We start from the raw sequence: 13,700 nt of genomic DNA on the forward strand, positions 1-13,700 counted from the left end.
ATTGGTAAATCTTTCCAATGACATGCCACAGGGAAATACAGAGAGTGGATGGGAGAAAACCCACTGAAGAGAAGCGAATTTTGTATGCTCTATAGGGGAGATGGGAGATGATTCTTATGGCGGCATATATCTATGGATTCTGTGGTGGAGTGGTACATATTTCAGCTAGATGATGGGCTGTTCAATACGAGTCTCTTTAGGAGAGAAGGAGGCATTATAATGACCCTTATTCGATGGCCTATAGTTTTGGTTATCTATAAGGACATATGATTCTGCTTTTTGCTGAACTCAGAAGTGTGAGAGTGAAGAGTTGGATCGTTTAGTTATTCTTGAACACGTCCTGCGTCATTTCGAGTAATCGAGCGTCGATCTACCTACTTTTTATGTGCCCATATCTTCGGTATTTTTCTTAGAGTGGCCGTACATTTGTGGATTATTGATCGAAGCTCCTACCACAGAAGAGTTATAGTCCCTGAGATCTAGTAAACTTTTGGCTAATACTTTTGGCTATCTAGAAGACAGATGATCCTGTTTTCTTGTATCTAAAAGAAGGGCTATCAGAAGAGCTAGAGTCCCTAAGATCTAGCACAGTACCTGGCTTCCTTCTGCCTGTTTCCTATTACTCTTTACCCGCCATATAAATACCCTAACCAGCCCGACGGCCCGTCTGCCTGCCTGTCTGTCCCATGTTAGACTTCATTAACAAAACCCATACACACACGTAAATCTGCCTTCAGGCTCTCTGTTCAGTTCCATTGAACCTGTTTTATTCATGGCATTTTCGCGGCATTGCCTAACGAGCCTTGATACCAAACCAAACACAATATTCAGAGAGTTTTCTCTTGCATAATAACTGTAGGAAATATAAAGGGAAACTACTGATGACACAACCGTAAACCCATTAGCTATGTGGCATGCAACCCACATGATGGCTTCGGAGTAAACGATACTCAAACGATAACCGTTTAACGATTAACTAAGAAATGCCATAATTCCAGACAGATATAGAATACATCAAGATTCTCCCTCCTCTCAGTTATGTCACAACAGAATTTCGCAACTTTGGCTATAGGGAGTTGCACGTGCCCCGACGTGACTAACCAACGATGTATCGGCGGGCCACCATCTAAGGTATCGCCATATACAACACCTGGGGCTTGGATGAGGTGTCTATGGGGGAGGGGATTTCAATGGAATTATCGTAATCGTAAGCGCGACAGATAATTATAGGCTGCCGTTGCTCTGGGAAATCTCACAATTGTAGACGTCCATTAGCCCCTGACCTAGACCAAGAAATTCTTGTTTATCGTGCATGTTTTTTTGTTTTTTGTTGTATTTATTGGTAAGCAAAGTTGGTGAATAGATAGATAGATAGATACTCGTAATAGTCTTTAAAATGTTGGTCTTAAAAGTAAAAACATAAACATGAAATAGGATGTGGGATGTGGGATGTAGGATCTATGATCTATGATCCCTAGGCGCAATCCCTTGACTGATAGAATAATATATAGCCCGTCTCCGAGGACTTGTGTATGTCCGAGGTGAGGCCGTAAAAGTCCTCGATGGTGGAGGCCTCAATCTTATCGACCATATCATCGTCGAACAGCAGCCAGAGGCCGTGACTCTTCACGATGCTGATGTAGTGGCCACGATTTGGGCCCGAACCGCAGTGTATGACCACGGCCGTTAGATCGTACAGTCGATCCGGATTGACGGCATCGTCGGAGGTGTTGAACAGCCGCAATTCAAGCGGAAAGACGACGCGATGCGAGACCTTGATGTGGCGATTGAATTGCTCCATGTACTTGAATCGCTTCAGGTGCAGGGCCAGTATCATGGGCAGCTTCTTGACGCGCATCCGCTTCTGGGCCTCCTGGTAGCTGCAGCAGTTGTCGCACTTGAATTTGTTGTCCGAACAGAGGGTCTCCGTGTTGCTGAAGCACCGCAGGCAGTGCGTGATCGATGTGTTCTGATCGACGTCCACCTGGAGATCAAAGAAGTTCTCGTCCTTGCTGCTCACCGTCTCGCAGTTGAGGCAACGCGTCTCGGACGTCAGAATGCCCTGAAATATCTCGTGCACCCAGGTGGGCTCCGAATTGGCGCCGTTCGTCTGCACCAGGGGCGTGGTGGTGGCCGTCAGACCGCCGCTGGCATCTAGGACACTCGTGGTGGCGGCGGAGGCGGCGGCGTTGAGGGAGCCCGTGGAGTTGCTGCTGTTCCCATTGGTCGTTGTCGAATTGGAGGTCGAATTGGAGTTCGAGTTCGAGTTGGACGTGGAGCTCGATTTGCTGGCCGTGCTGGTGGCCATTTGAGAGGTGCTGGCTCCGCCACCGCTCGACTTTCCATTGCCGTTGCCATTGCCATGCGAGGGTCCGGCGTTGCGTTCGGCCAGGATGATCTCGTTGATGTGATTGATCAGAAAGTTGAGAAACTCGTGGGCATCCTGCTGCATATAGTTGTCGAACTCCTCCTTCTCCTTGCGCAGCCGCGTGATGAACTTCTTGGGGGCAATGGAGCCGACCTTCTTCTTCTGCGTGGCAATGCTGTAGAAGAGATCCGCCAGGCAGGAGAGTAGCGTCTCCTTGGGCCGCTTGTTCTTCGCCTTGTACTCGAGCACCTTCTCGCGGAAGGGCTTGCAAAAGTACAGGGCCTGCAGCACCGAGTTGCTGTAGCAGGTGTTACCGAAGTTCACCAGCCCGAAGTAGTGCTCATTGGCCGGAAACAGATCCGAGCCGATCTCCCGCTCCAGCTGCGAGACGTTGGCGCCCATGCCAGCACCAGGGGCTGCCGTGGCACACCGGTACAGAAAACCCCACACCGTGGCAGGCTTTTTCTCGGATCCCGTCTATGGTTTATGGTTCGTTCATTTACGGTATCCCCTCCCTATATATATATTTATATATGTATCTTTTCTTTATATATTTCTGCTTTGTTTTCTGATCAATATTTTTTTTTTGGGTGGGGGGGCAGAGCGCGCAAAACACTTTTATTTTGTGTCTGAAAATAAATAATTTTGAAGAGGGGATACACGTGAGTTTGCTTCGCATAACACAAACAACAACAGAAAAATTATAACAAAATACTCTAAGATTTTCTTTGCTTTGTTCTCTTTTTTTTCTCTATCTCTCTCTCTCTTTTGAGACACTAAAAACAAAGCAAAGAATTTTACAACTAAAATGCGCAACGCAAAAGCAAATGAAGAATCAGTTCTTCAAAATATTTTAACTCTTTTTTTTTTGTTTTTTGTTTTTTTTTTTTAGCATCCCCTCTTTGAAAATTATTCATTCAAACAAAGTGTTTTTGGGAAAAGTGTTTATAGATACAATCAAAGGTGAAATGTTAATAATATTCGAATTTTGGTTAGTTAAGAAATGCAAATGCCAGAGAGTTTGGAATAGTATATTTTCGGAAGGAAATTTATAACGAATTTATTTCCAAAACACTGCAATGCTTTATTCGGCAAAAATAAATTAATTTTTCGTTTAACGAATTCCTCTTGAGATTATACTATTATTGTTCGCTCAGGGGACTGCCCACTGTACCGAAAATATGGTGCCTGCACAGACACGCAGCCCAAGCTGTACCGTTTTTTCATTCTTGGTCTCGTGAGGCCGTGATTAAATTATACCTGGTGTTATATTCGCTCTCTTTCGCAAATCAACCGCTCTCGTCTTTCGTTTTGCTTACATCTAAGCTGCTCTCTCGCTCTAGCTCTAACGATCTCTAGCTTTCGTTTGCCTTCGGCTGGCAGCAGCAGCTCAGCTTTCGGCTGGCAGCAGCAGCAGCAGGTAGCAGAGCTAGCTCTCGCGCTTTTACTCCCTCCCCCACTTCCACATATGCGACGGAACGCATATTTTCATACGTTTGCAGTGCGTTTGTGTGCGTGGGCAGCAGGCGAAACGGAACAAGGGAAATGTGTTAATAGAACGCTTTCCTATGGACTGTCGCAGCCGGCGGCCGCCTTAGCAGCAGCAGCAGTAGCTAGCAGAGCACTCTCTCCCTCTCCCACTCTTTCAAAGCTTCGTTTTGCATTTAGTGCAGGCGTCGGCACGCATATTTTCACGTTTGTGTGGGTGGACAGCAGGCAAAACGGAGCAAGGGCTATGTGTTATACTGTTATACGTGTCCTATGTCTGTGCTATGGACTGTCGCTGCCGGCTTCTACTTTACAGCTAGAGTTCCTCTACCTTTGGAATACGATATTCTGCAACTGTCAACGTGACACTGCAACAAACACTACTGGAACCCTTTTTCTATCGAATAAATCCATAAATTAAACATATTTAAATCGAAACAATGCCCCCCATTCATAAAAAAAAACCAAAACAAACATCAGTTAACACATTGCCCATTGTTTTTTCCAGTGTCTCAAAGTCCAGCTGTGAATCAGCACGTACGCTTTCGTCTCAAATTCACATGTAATCCGAAAATTTCTGTTGCAAACCAACGAATTTGAATACCTGTCTTCGATTTCGTGATAGCCCCCATGGAGTTTTCATATCAAATTGTAGCGACAATTGACGAACTATCGGTGCGGTGTCAGAGCTAAATATAGCTCCAATTGTATACCGATCGTTCGGTGATTTTTCTCACAACTGGTAATTGGCCGATATGGGGGAAAAATCCAGCCGCTTGGCGTGTGCCACGGGCAATGCACGAGAACAGACGGCAGACAGTATAAAAGCCACAGCGATCGCCACAGACAACTTACAGTTATCAAACGACAGCCAAGAGAAGACAAACAGCACATCGGAGAAGTCATTCAGTTGCCGTAGCAGTCCATAGCAGAAACACCTAAAACCCCATCAAAGCCTATCCCTCAGGCGGTACCAGATTTACGGATTCCAAAAGGCTTTCCTAAAGGACTTTTTGGCAACATATTCGGCCTTTAGGCGCGTTGGATAGTCATCTCATACTAGCATCGAACAACCCAAATGCAGGCGAAGGGACTGTGTCGGAACCAATAAACAATCTTTCAGCCAAGTTGCTGAAGATTCTAGCTAAGACTTATATCTAAGACGTATATCTCTAAGTATCTTAGTATAACTCTAAGTAGCACCAATTAATAGTGCTTAAAAAAATGTGTGGTAAAACGCTTTAATATTTAAAGCTTTTATCCCAAAAAAAAAGTATTTATAAGGAATGATATATTCAAAATCTGATACGATTAATAGTCACGCTTATTTAAAGCACATTTGTACAGTTTATGAGTCTGTGATAATTAAAGTTTCAAACTAAAATCAATATAAATTCTTTTCACTTCGATTTAAATTAGATTACTGATTGATTGGGGGCATTTCTCCTCCTTCGGCTACACTATGCTACACCACACATTTCCACTGCGAACCAAACCTACTTTTTCTGATCGATTTGAGGCTTTAAAAAAGTTGAATGATGCAAAATAGAATTACTGAGAATTTCTAAGCCAACATACATTGCATGTGCATAATATGGGCCCCTCTTTTGAGTTTCGCTGATAAAGGATGTTCTTTTAGCTCCCAAATTCAAGGAGGATGAACATTGTGAGCTCTACGCTTATACCCGATACTCAATCCGCCAGAGGGCGCACACATTGCACGACGAAGAGTGTGTGGGAGAGAGACTTTACTGGAATTCTGGATGTGGTCAATCTCTAAGATTCTGCGTTTTTGGTCTTCTTGTAACTTCCAAATTTTAGATGGCACAGACTTTACTTGATACAGTGTGATATCACAAGAGTCTGGATACAAAATTTCTTTGCTCTAGCTCTTATAGTCTCTGAGAACTAGACGGACAGGGCTCAATCGACTCTTCTAATGATGCTGATCAGGAATATATATACTTTATGGGGTCGGAAAGGCTTCCTTCTGGGCACAAATCTAATATATCTCAGCCCAATACTCTCTTTGAGTCTCGGGTATAAAAATACTGCCCAATGCTGCTAAAGATCTTATTCTGATTATACGATAAGGGAATACAGAAAATTATAGATTTGGTTATGAAGTACCCTCAATCAATTAAGAACTGAAGACGTTCTAATGTACTATTCAATATGAAATATTTAGCCATGGTTCTGCTGGATATTGATAGCATCGAAAGCAGGGGTTAAAGGTTTATAAAGCATGTAGATATTTGCTTAGCAACAAGCACAGTACAGGGAATATTTATTGAGTGACACTTATGTAAGTGATATATAATCCATGAATCATGGTCGCGTGCCAAGTATTGGGTTCAACTATGAAATAAAACATTAATTTATGCAAATATTTAGTTGACATCCGAATGAATCACCAAATTGGAATTGATACACTTTAAAAAACCATAAAGCCCTGAGGGAATGACAGTGGAATCACGTTCTAAATATATAAATACGATATATAGATCAGGGAACCTACGAAAGAACTCATTGATTTTCCCAATCTAAAAAGCAAACGCCCAATGCGAAACTACAGCCCAAGAAGCTGCCCCAGTGAATGAGTCTGGTCTGGGTAATTTTATGCATTTCCATTCCGACCCGAGGGAATATAAAAGCTCACTGGCAGGTGGGAAATCTAAACAGAACGCTACAGAAAATGCAATCGATTGTAAGTAGAGATCGTTAACGATCATCGCAGAGGATAATAATCGACACTTTTTTCACCCTTACAGATTATAGTTTATTTCATTTTGATCAGCATCTTACTTTGGTTGAAGTTAAGTGGGAGTCTTGAGAGTATCAGTGGCCTGGAAACGACTACAAGTACAGCTAGGGTACCATCACAGGATACTCCATCAGAGATCAACCACCCCAAATCACCAGCCACAAGAGTCTCAAAGCTATTGACTGTCCTGAAAGGATCTCCAGCTAGGGATAACCTCATTCCACCAACTACTACACCCGCCTTCAACGCCGAGGATACAACCTTCGACTGCTATTCCCTTTACGGAGATGATTGTTTCCTTGTGCCAGACTTTATCGGACCAAGACTCAGTGCAAAGCTGTTGAAAATTCTCTCGTAGCCTTCCAGATTCCCCAATATGTTCCATCATTTGAATGTTATTTCCCCAAATATACTCAGAATTATTCAACAAACGTCAACGGTATGCATTTATTTAATGATCTTAACCCCCCGTTCCGATTGGCTGTCATTTAACGCCCATTCAGAAATAGGAGGCCTGTCTGTCTGGCTGGGAATTTCATGGATTTTTAACGATCAATCGAAGCAAAAATATATAAAGTCTCTGACGTGAGGGAATTCTAAACAGAACTCAACGGAAAATGCAATCGAATGTAAGTACTGATCTGTTAGTACTGGTAGTTAGTAGCTAAATAAACATTTTCCCATTTTAGAAGCTGGTAAATCTTCTCTTTCTGTGCAGCTTTGCCTGTTTGGAGGGGATCTATGCGCATCCTGTAAGTTCTACAACGCCCCGCTTTCAGATATCTACACTTAAGGATCAAAAAACAACTGAATCGACAGTGCGAAATGATTTAAAAACGAATGGATTAAAGGATATTCAAATAAATACAATACCATCAATACAAAAATCAACAAATCTCAAGGGAACAACAGAAAAAACTACACCAATCTACAGAGAAAAATCTACAACAATCTCCACAGAAAAATCAACAACAATCTCCACAGAAAAATTTACACCAATCTCCAAAGGAAAATCCATACCAATCTCCAGAGAAAAATCTACACCAATCTTCACAGAAAAATCTACACCAATCTCCACAGAAAAATCCACAATTATCACCACAGAATCCACCACTGAAGGACCTGGGTATTCTCAACGAAATCCAACTAAAATAGGACCAAGACTAAGTGCAACATTACTGAAAGTTCTAACCAAATAAAAATCTCTAGAGCCCAGACTACACTCTCTAAATCACAGCAAATTCCAACCTACACTCAAAACTATTACAAAATACATTCAATAATTGATTGTGAGAGTATTATTCTCTCTGAACCCGTTTGCCCCACTACAACAATTCCATATAGATATAAAACCCAGCTGCAACTGAGATCAGGTCTCAGTGATCGAGTGAAAATGCAGCCGTCTGTAAGTAGAGAATGGCATTCCGCTAGATTTCGATTGAATAGCAATATATCTCGTACATTTAGATGATATTTATGCTACTTGGTGGGGTCACCATCGCCAGTTCGTGTGCCATCCCAAATGCTGATCAAACAAAGAATTTCAATGGAAACCAACAGCAGACAAAGTTACCAGAAGTCTCTATAGATCATCCGAATCCGGAATCAAAGTCCCAGTTGAATGCAGAGGAAGATATCGAACTCTTTCGAATGGTACCACAAAGTACCACGATTCCTATAGAGGATCTTGCGCCCACGCGCTCCACCATTTCAAATAGGGAGCAAAAGAAGACTTCTAATGGAAATAATGGCGAGAAAAACATACCAGAAGTCTCTACAGAGATCACAATACCGGAACCTAAGTCCCAGTTGAATGCAGAGGAAGATATCGAACTCTTTCGAATGGTACCACTGCGTACAAACGTTCCTATAGAAGACCTTGCCTCTGAAAAGATTGTGCCTTTGCCCACACGTTCTCCAACGCCTCGAACTTACACCATTTTAAATGGTGAACAAAAGAAGACTTCTAATGGAGCTACAGAGATCACAATATCGGAACCTAAGACCCAGTTGAATGCAGAGGAAGATATTGAACTCTTTCGAATGGTACCACAAAGTACCACGATTCCTAGAGAAGATCTTGGCTTTGAAAAGATTGTGCCTTTGCCCATCCGTTCTCCAACGCCTCGAACTTACACCATTTTAAATGGTGAACAAAAGAAGACTTCTTCTGAGGAGAATAAGTTACCAGAAGTCGCTACATCGGAACCTAAGACCCAGTTGAATGCAGAGGAAGATATCGAGCTCTTTCGAAGCACTACGATTCGTAAAGCAGAAAAGATTGTGCCTTTACCCACTCGTTCTCCCACTCCTGGGACTACGATGATCACCTCCACTTCTCATGAAGAAAATCAAGGGACAAAGACAACAGAAAACATTATGCCTTTACCAATTCCTGGAAATGTTTCGGTCGAGTGTGAGGTCCAGCCATATAGTTTTGGACCTCGTTTGAGTGCACAACTTTTGAAAATACTCACAATATTGGGCTAAGAAAACAAAATGTAGTTTATTTTTAAAAAGAATAAAGCATCAAAAACACCAACGTATTATCCCAAAAATGTATAGAATTCCCTGATATTTCCCCCACACACAGAGCTGTGATGACACAGCACCCCGACATAGATCCACTCTCCAATCAACAGCAATTACTGTCAATCAGCATGATCATGATCGTCACGTCGGTGTGTGGGGCCGATGCAATTATTAAATCTAGTCAATAATCATAGCCAATACCTACAGATCTCGCTATATCTATCCTCTAACGGAGGAGAGTAAATGGTGCGGAGGAAAACTCTCAATTTGCAATGCTATCGACCGGTTAAACCTGTTCCGTAGTGCTCTATAGATTGCCGCAAATAAATAAATATCGTATACGAGACGGAAATTTCATTCATTCAGTGCTTTTTAGCATCGGGAACTAGAATGATCAGAACCACTGCAGTGAGTATTACACGATCTGTGAGCTCTTCAAATACAAAATATAATCTTTCAGTGTCTGTACGTGTCATTGTTATTGATCTGTCTGTCTATCGAAAGGAATGATGGCGCCACAAAAGTGCTCTACGAATTTCAGTGAGTCTTGCAGTATTTTATTCCCTTCCAATAACCCCAATGATCTGTCCTTAGCATTCGTGAGAGCACAGGCAATCGGGAGGAAAAGGGCGAGCTCAAAGGTAACTCAACATCCGGTGAAAATGAATCCCGGGCGGAACCCGAACTGATCATCACAGGTAAACGCACTTCCTCTGTGATTCTGCCCGGCTGTGATCCCACCACTGGGGACTATGTCTACAAGGAGGATGCCACCTATAAGGCGGATAACAGCGGCTACCATGTCAAGTACAATTTCAGCATAGAACCCCTCGAGCTAGGCACACGTCTCAATGCGAAAACACTCAAAGTATCCGTCGGTTAGCCCATGGATTAGCATTAGAAGAACATGAACTAAATATTTATTATAAATCACCCACGCAGACAGAGCCCACAAATGCAGAGAGAAGCTGCGAATAGAATGTCTCCCACATTCTTCTGTACAGTACTATTGCATGTCGCTTGTTCGATTTGTATGTATTTTTATATATTTTAAGAGCTTCAACAATGCGATTTTTAAAGTACAAATAATTTTAGCCGATACATGAATCAATTTTCTAAAGGATTATTACATTTTTAATACAAATTTTGTATGCCTTATTTTGGCCAATTTTTTAGAAGTATTTCTTCAATTATTGCAATGTTTTTTGTCACACATTTCCCGAATTTTTGAACACAAATTTTCACTGTTTATTAAAGAAATAGAATTTATATTGGATGGTCATCAAGTGGCCCCGTCCAAGCCCTCCTCCCGCCCAACCAACCGTAGGGCGCAGGAAAGATAGATGTTAGACTAATATTTGAGAGAAATTACCATAAACTATACTAAAGGCTACAATAAATTAGCAAAATTGTAGCCCATTCAAAATTTTTTTCCGCCCCTTTTTTATGTTAACAAGTGCTTTCCAAGCTGTTATAAACAGCTGGCAGCGTTGCCACTAGATTTCTGTGCAAAGTGAAGTTGGCTGCGCCTCACTTTTCTGCGTAAAATGGCAGCCTCTTGAGGAAATAATTTTGAAAAAGGACCATCGTATATACAATGTTTGTCTTACAAGTAATAATCGTATATATTCTATGAAAACCTAGTCTTGGCTCTGCCCCATTTATTTTACAAATGCAAAAACCCCTTACCGTGTGTGAAGTTTCCTTTTGTCTGTCTGGTGATGATTGCTGCTGCTGCGACTTCTAGTCAACACTTTCCAGTACTTAAGACAAAAACACAGTCGTCTTCTGGGAACTGTCTCAAGTAATGTGTGTTTATGAAAATGATTGTAGAAGAAAAGCTGTATATCTGCAATGAGAGGGTTGATTAAAGGAAATCATTAGATTAAGACGACAACAAGCCAACGATTAAGTGAGGATAAACAAATTTCAATTTAGAAACAACCTTGGGGAGGCCCGGAAAACTCATTAACAGCGAGTGGGAGGTGTGGAAGAGCAGAACGCCTGCTACCTTGTGGGTCAAGTGCGAGTAGAGCAAAGCGTAGAGAGGGGGAAAGAGAGAGAGGGTCAGCCAGCATTTTAGGTCAGAGTCGCGTAATTGAGCTGGTGAGCGAATAATATTCACTGCATCGGTTAATGAAACTAATTAACTAATCAAGCGGTCGGTCTCTGGAGGTTGGGGGGGCCCCATCACGATAAGACCCCAGACGGCATCCAGTCAAAAATCGACGCATCTCTCGATTTGAGCTCAGTTTCGTTTCGGCAATCATTCGGAGCACACACAGAACAGCAGACAGACTCTCTGAAGATCGAATGGAATACTCTGGAATGCTGCCCTTGCTGCTGCTGGCAGCCTTCTCTGTGGCTGGGGCTGCAGTGACGCATCCTTTTGCCACCAACTACACGAATGACATCCTGCGCCTGGCCAAGGCGGCCCACATCAAGGCCTACATGGGCGAAGATCCGGACAGGGCGTGCGATAACTTTTACGACTTTGCCTGCGGCAATTGGCCGCGTCTGCATCCGGCCAGGATCCACAACCACAAGACCAACTATCTGGAGGAGCTCCAGGAGCTGTACATCCGCAAGAGCGCCGATATGCTCAAGAGTTCGGCGCGCAGTGCCGACAGCAGTGCCGATCGCATCCTCAAGAACTTCTTCAACTCGTGCTGCCTCCAGGCGAACGACACACGGTCCGCCCTGACGACCGTCCTGCTCGAGGCGACGGACTTCCGCGGCGGCTGGCCAGAGATTCGAGTGCCCTCGTGGTACCAGTACGAGTACGACTGGCTGAAGGTGGTGGCCACCCTGAAGCGGCAGCTGGGCGTGGACATATTCATCGGCCTGGACGTGATAGTCGACTACAAGGAGGAGCATATGCATCGCATCAAGCTCGGTGCCCCCGCGTTGCCGCTGGGGCAGCGTCGCCACTATCTGGACGGGCGCTACCAGGGCACACGGGATCTCTACAGGCGTTCGATACAGCAAAAACTGATGCTCTACTTTCCCGAACAGTCCAAGCAATGGCTGAAGGAGGTCTCGGAGCAGGTGCTCGGCATTGAGGAGCAGCTGGCCCAGGGCTTGCCCCACAATGCGGCGCTCACGCTCGAGCAGACGACGCGCCAGCGTACGGCGGCCGACATGAAGTCCGCCTACGGTAGCTACGTGGACATAAGCCGCTACCTGCAGCTGATCTTCAGCGACACTCTGTACGTGGACATCTACGAGACGCCCGAGGACTATCTGTCCAATCTGGTGGACGTGATCCGCGGCACGCCCAAGCTGCATCTGGCCAACTACACCATCTGGCGGACACTAGACTTTTTGGATGCGGCAAGGATACCGCAATCCGTGCAGCCCGATATCTGGTGCATCAAGCTCACGCAGCGGCACTTCCCCCAGCAGCTCGAGAGCCTGTTCCACAGGAACTACAACAACATGCAGATGATCAACGAGCTGCAGTCGACGTGGACGGACATCAAGCGGGTCTTTCGCGAGGATCTGCAGGCTTCGGAGAGGCTGCACTGGCTCTCGCAGGAGACGCGCCAGAAGGCCATCTCGAAGCTGGAGTCGCTGCAGCTGCAGTTTCGATCGCACGACGATCAACAGCTGATCCGCAAGCTGCACGGCCTCCAGCTGCAGGCCAAACAGTTCTACCCGAATCTCCTGGCCGTCCTGCAGTGGGAGACACAGCGGCGGCTGGCCAAACTGATGCAGGATCCTGTGGCGGAGGATCGGGTGCTGCACAAGCTGCCGCACTACGAACTGAAGAGCAACAAGATCCAGGTGCCCATCACCTTTCTGCAGGCACGCTTCTTCTGGGATCCGGCCTATCCGAATGCCCTGAAGTACGGCACACTGGGCGTGCTCCTGGCCCGCCAAATGCTGCACGGTTTCGACGGTGAGGGCAGGCGTTACGACGCCCATGGCTATCAGAACAACTGGTGGGATTACACGTCGGAGAGCTCGTATGCCCGTCGGAGTCAGTGCTTCCAGGAGCAGTACGCCATCTTTGTGCAGTACCGGGAGAAACCGGTGCAGGATAAGCAGCTCCTGCGTCGCATTGTGGCCGACAATGGGGCCTTGGACATTGCCTATCGGGCGTACACCAAGTGGCTAAAGAACTCCGCGGAGACCATGGCCAGCTATCAGCGGGAACGCCTTCCCCTGCTGGACTACTCGAACCTGCAGCTGTTTTACCTGGCCTATGCGCAGCTCTACTGCTCGGACTATCCGGAGACCCTGGAGCGGTACGAGGAGCTGCCCGAACAGCTGCGCATCAATGCGGCTCTGTCCAACTCGCAGCAGTTCACGAATGCCTACAGCTGCTCCAGCGGTTCCGCGCTGAATGCTCGCTTCAAGTGTACCCTTTACTAGGAGGGTAAATCGATCTATCGATTCCATTTCCATTTCCATTTATGTATTTTACACAAGAGTTTTTGTTGTTCTATAAGTAAAGCACTTGCTGCTGCCCCTTTAGTTTTTGTTTTGATTTACTCTCGAAGGGAGATAACCCCCGGGGATGACCCTCGACAATCTCGACAGCTC

The 13,700-nt window shown here is 44.9% G+C and overlaps 6 protein-coding genes across 7 annotated transcripts in view; 4 read left to right on the forward strand and 2 right to left on the reverse strand.

The window, feature by feature from the left end:
- LOC6896965 (probable serine/threonine-protein kinase DDB_G0282963) overlaps nt 1-10,977 on the reverse strand; it is a 29,442-nt gene extending 18,465 nt beyond the window's left edge. The window contains exon 1 of the mRNA XM_033376858.1: nt 10,842-10,977. The gene's annotated coding sequence lies outside the window, so the exon portion shown is untranslated. The remainder of the gene's footprint in view (nt 1-10,841) is intronic.
- Nucleotides 1,350-10,967, reverse strand: Usp12-46 (Ubiquitin-specific protease 12/46). 2 transcript variants are annotated; one of them, XM_001358074.4, is made up of 2 exons: nt 10,842-10,967; nt 1,350-2,883 (listed from the first exon to the last, which is right to left on the reverse strand). In XM_001358074.4, exon 2 carries the CDS (start codon nt 2,768-2,770, stop codon nt 1,475-1,477), a length of 1,296 nt encoding a protein of 431 aa, XP_001358111.3. In that variant the 5' UTR covers nt 2,771-2,883; nt 10,842-10,967; the 3' UTR covers nt 1,350-1,474. The 2 variants fall into 2 exon arrangements, with proteins under 2 accessions (XP_001358111.3, XP_033232752.1); XM_033376861.1 differs by having other exon boundaries at nt 1,350-2,997; nt 10,842-10,965.
- LOC117183325 (uncharacterized) lies at nt 6,292-7,057 on the forward strand. Its single transcript, XM_033376862.1, has 2 exons — nt 6,292-6,563; nt 6,628-7,057. Exons 1-2 carry the CDS (start codon nt 6,453-6,455, stop codon nt 6,976-6,978), a joined length of 462 nt encoding a protein of 153 aa, XP_033232753.1. The 5' UTR covers nt 6,292-6,452; the 3' UTR covers nt 6,979-7,057.
- On the forward strand, nt 7,934-9,166 carry LOC26532771 (uncharacterized). Its single transcript, XM_015183470.2, has 2 exons — nt 7,934-8,025; nt 8,088-9,166. The coding sequence occupies exons 1-2, from the start codon at nt 8,014-8,016 to the stop codon at nt 9,108-9,110; spliced, it is 1,035 nt and encodes a 344-aa protein (XP_015038956.2). The 5' UTR covers nt 7,934-8,013; the 3' UTR covers nt 9,111-9,166.
- LOC4800925 (uncharacterized) lies at nt 9,386-10,062 on the forward strand. Its single transcript, XM_001358075.4, has 3 exons — nt 9,386-9,560; nt 9,613-9,692; nt 9,747-10,062. The coding sequence occupies exons 1-3, from the start codon at nt 9,543-9,545 to the stop codon at nt 10,033-10,035; spliced, it is 387 nt and encodes a 128-aa protein (XP_001358112.4). The 5' UTR covers nt 9,386-9,542; the 3' UTR covers nt 10,036-10,062.
- Nucleotides 10,978-11,353: 376 nt separating the features above from the next.
- On the forward strand, nt 11,354-13,631 carry Nepl15 (Neprilysin-like 15). The gene has a single exon (XM_001358076.4). The coding sequence runs from the start codon at nt 11,466-11,468 to the stop codon at nt 13,527-13,529; it is 2,064 nt and encodes a 687-aa protein (XP_001358113.4). The 5' UTR covers nt 11,354-11,465; the 3' UTR covers nt 13,530-13,631.
- Nucleotides 13,632-13,700: the final 69 nt, after the last annotated feature.

This window comes from Drosophila pseudoobscura, chromosome 2 (genome assembly GCF_009870125.1).
Source record: "Drosophila pseudoobscura strain MV-25-SWS-2005 chromosome 2, UCI_Dpse_MV25, whole genome shotgun sequence".
Lineage (NCBI taxonomy): Eukaryota > Metazoa > Arthropoda > Insecta > Diptera > Drosophilidae > Drosophila > Drosophila pseudoobscura.

Coding starts and splice junctions, on each gene's coding strand:
- Usp12-46 (XM_001358074.4), bottom strand. CDS start 2,770: ATGGGCGCCAACGTCTCGCAGCTGGAGCGGGAGATCGGCTCGGATCTG.
- LOC4800925 (XM_001358075.4), top strand. Junction 9,693..9,746: donor AAAGTGCTCTACGAATTTCA/GTGAGTCTTGCA, acceptor ATCTGTCCTTAG/CATTCGTGAGAGCACAGGCA.
- Nepl15 (XM_001358076.4), top strand. CDS start 11,466: ATGGAATACTCTGGAATGCTGCCCTTGCTGCTGCTGGCAGCCTTCTCT.
- LOC117183325 (XM_033376862.1), top strand. CDS start 6,453: ATGAGTCTGGTCTGGGTAATTTTATGCATTTCCATTCCGACCCGAGGG. Junction 6,564..6,627: donor TACAGAAAATGCAATCGATT/GTAAGTAGAGAT, acceptor TCACCCTTACAG/ATTATAGTTTATTTCATTTT.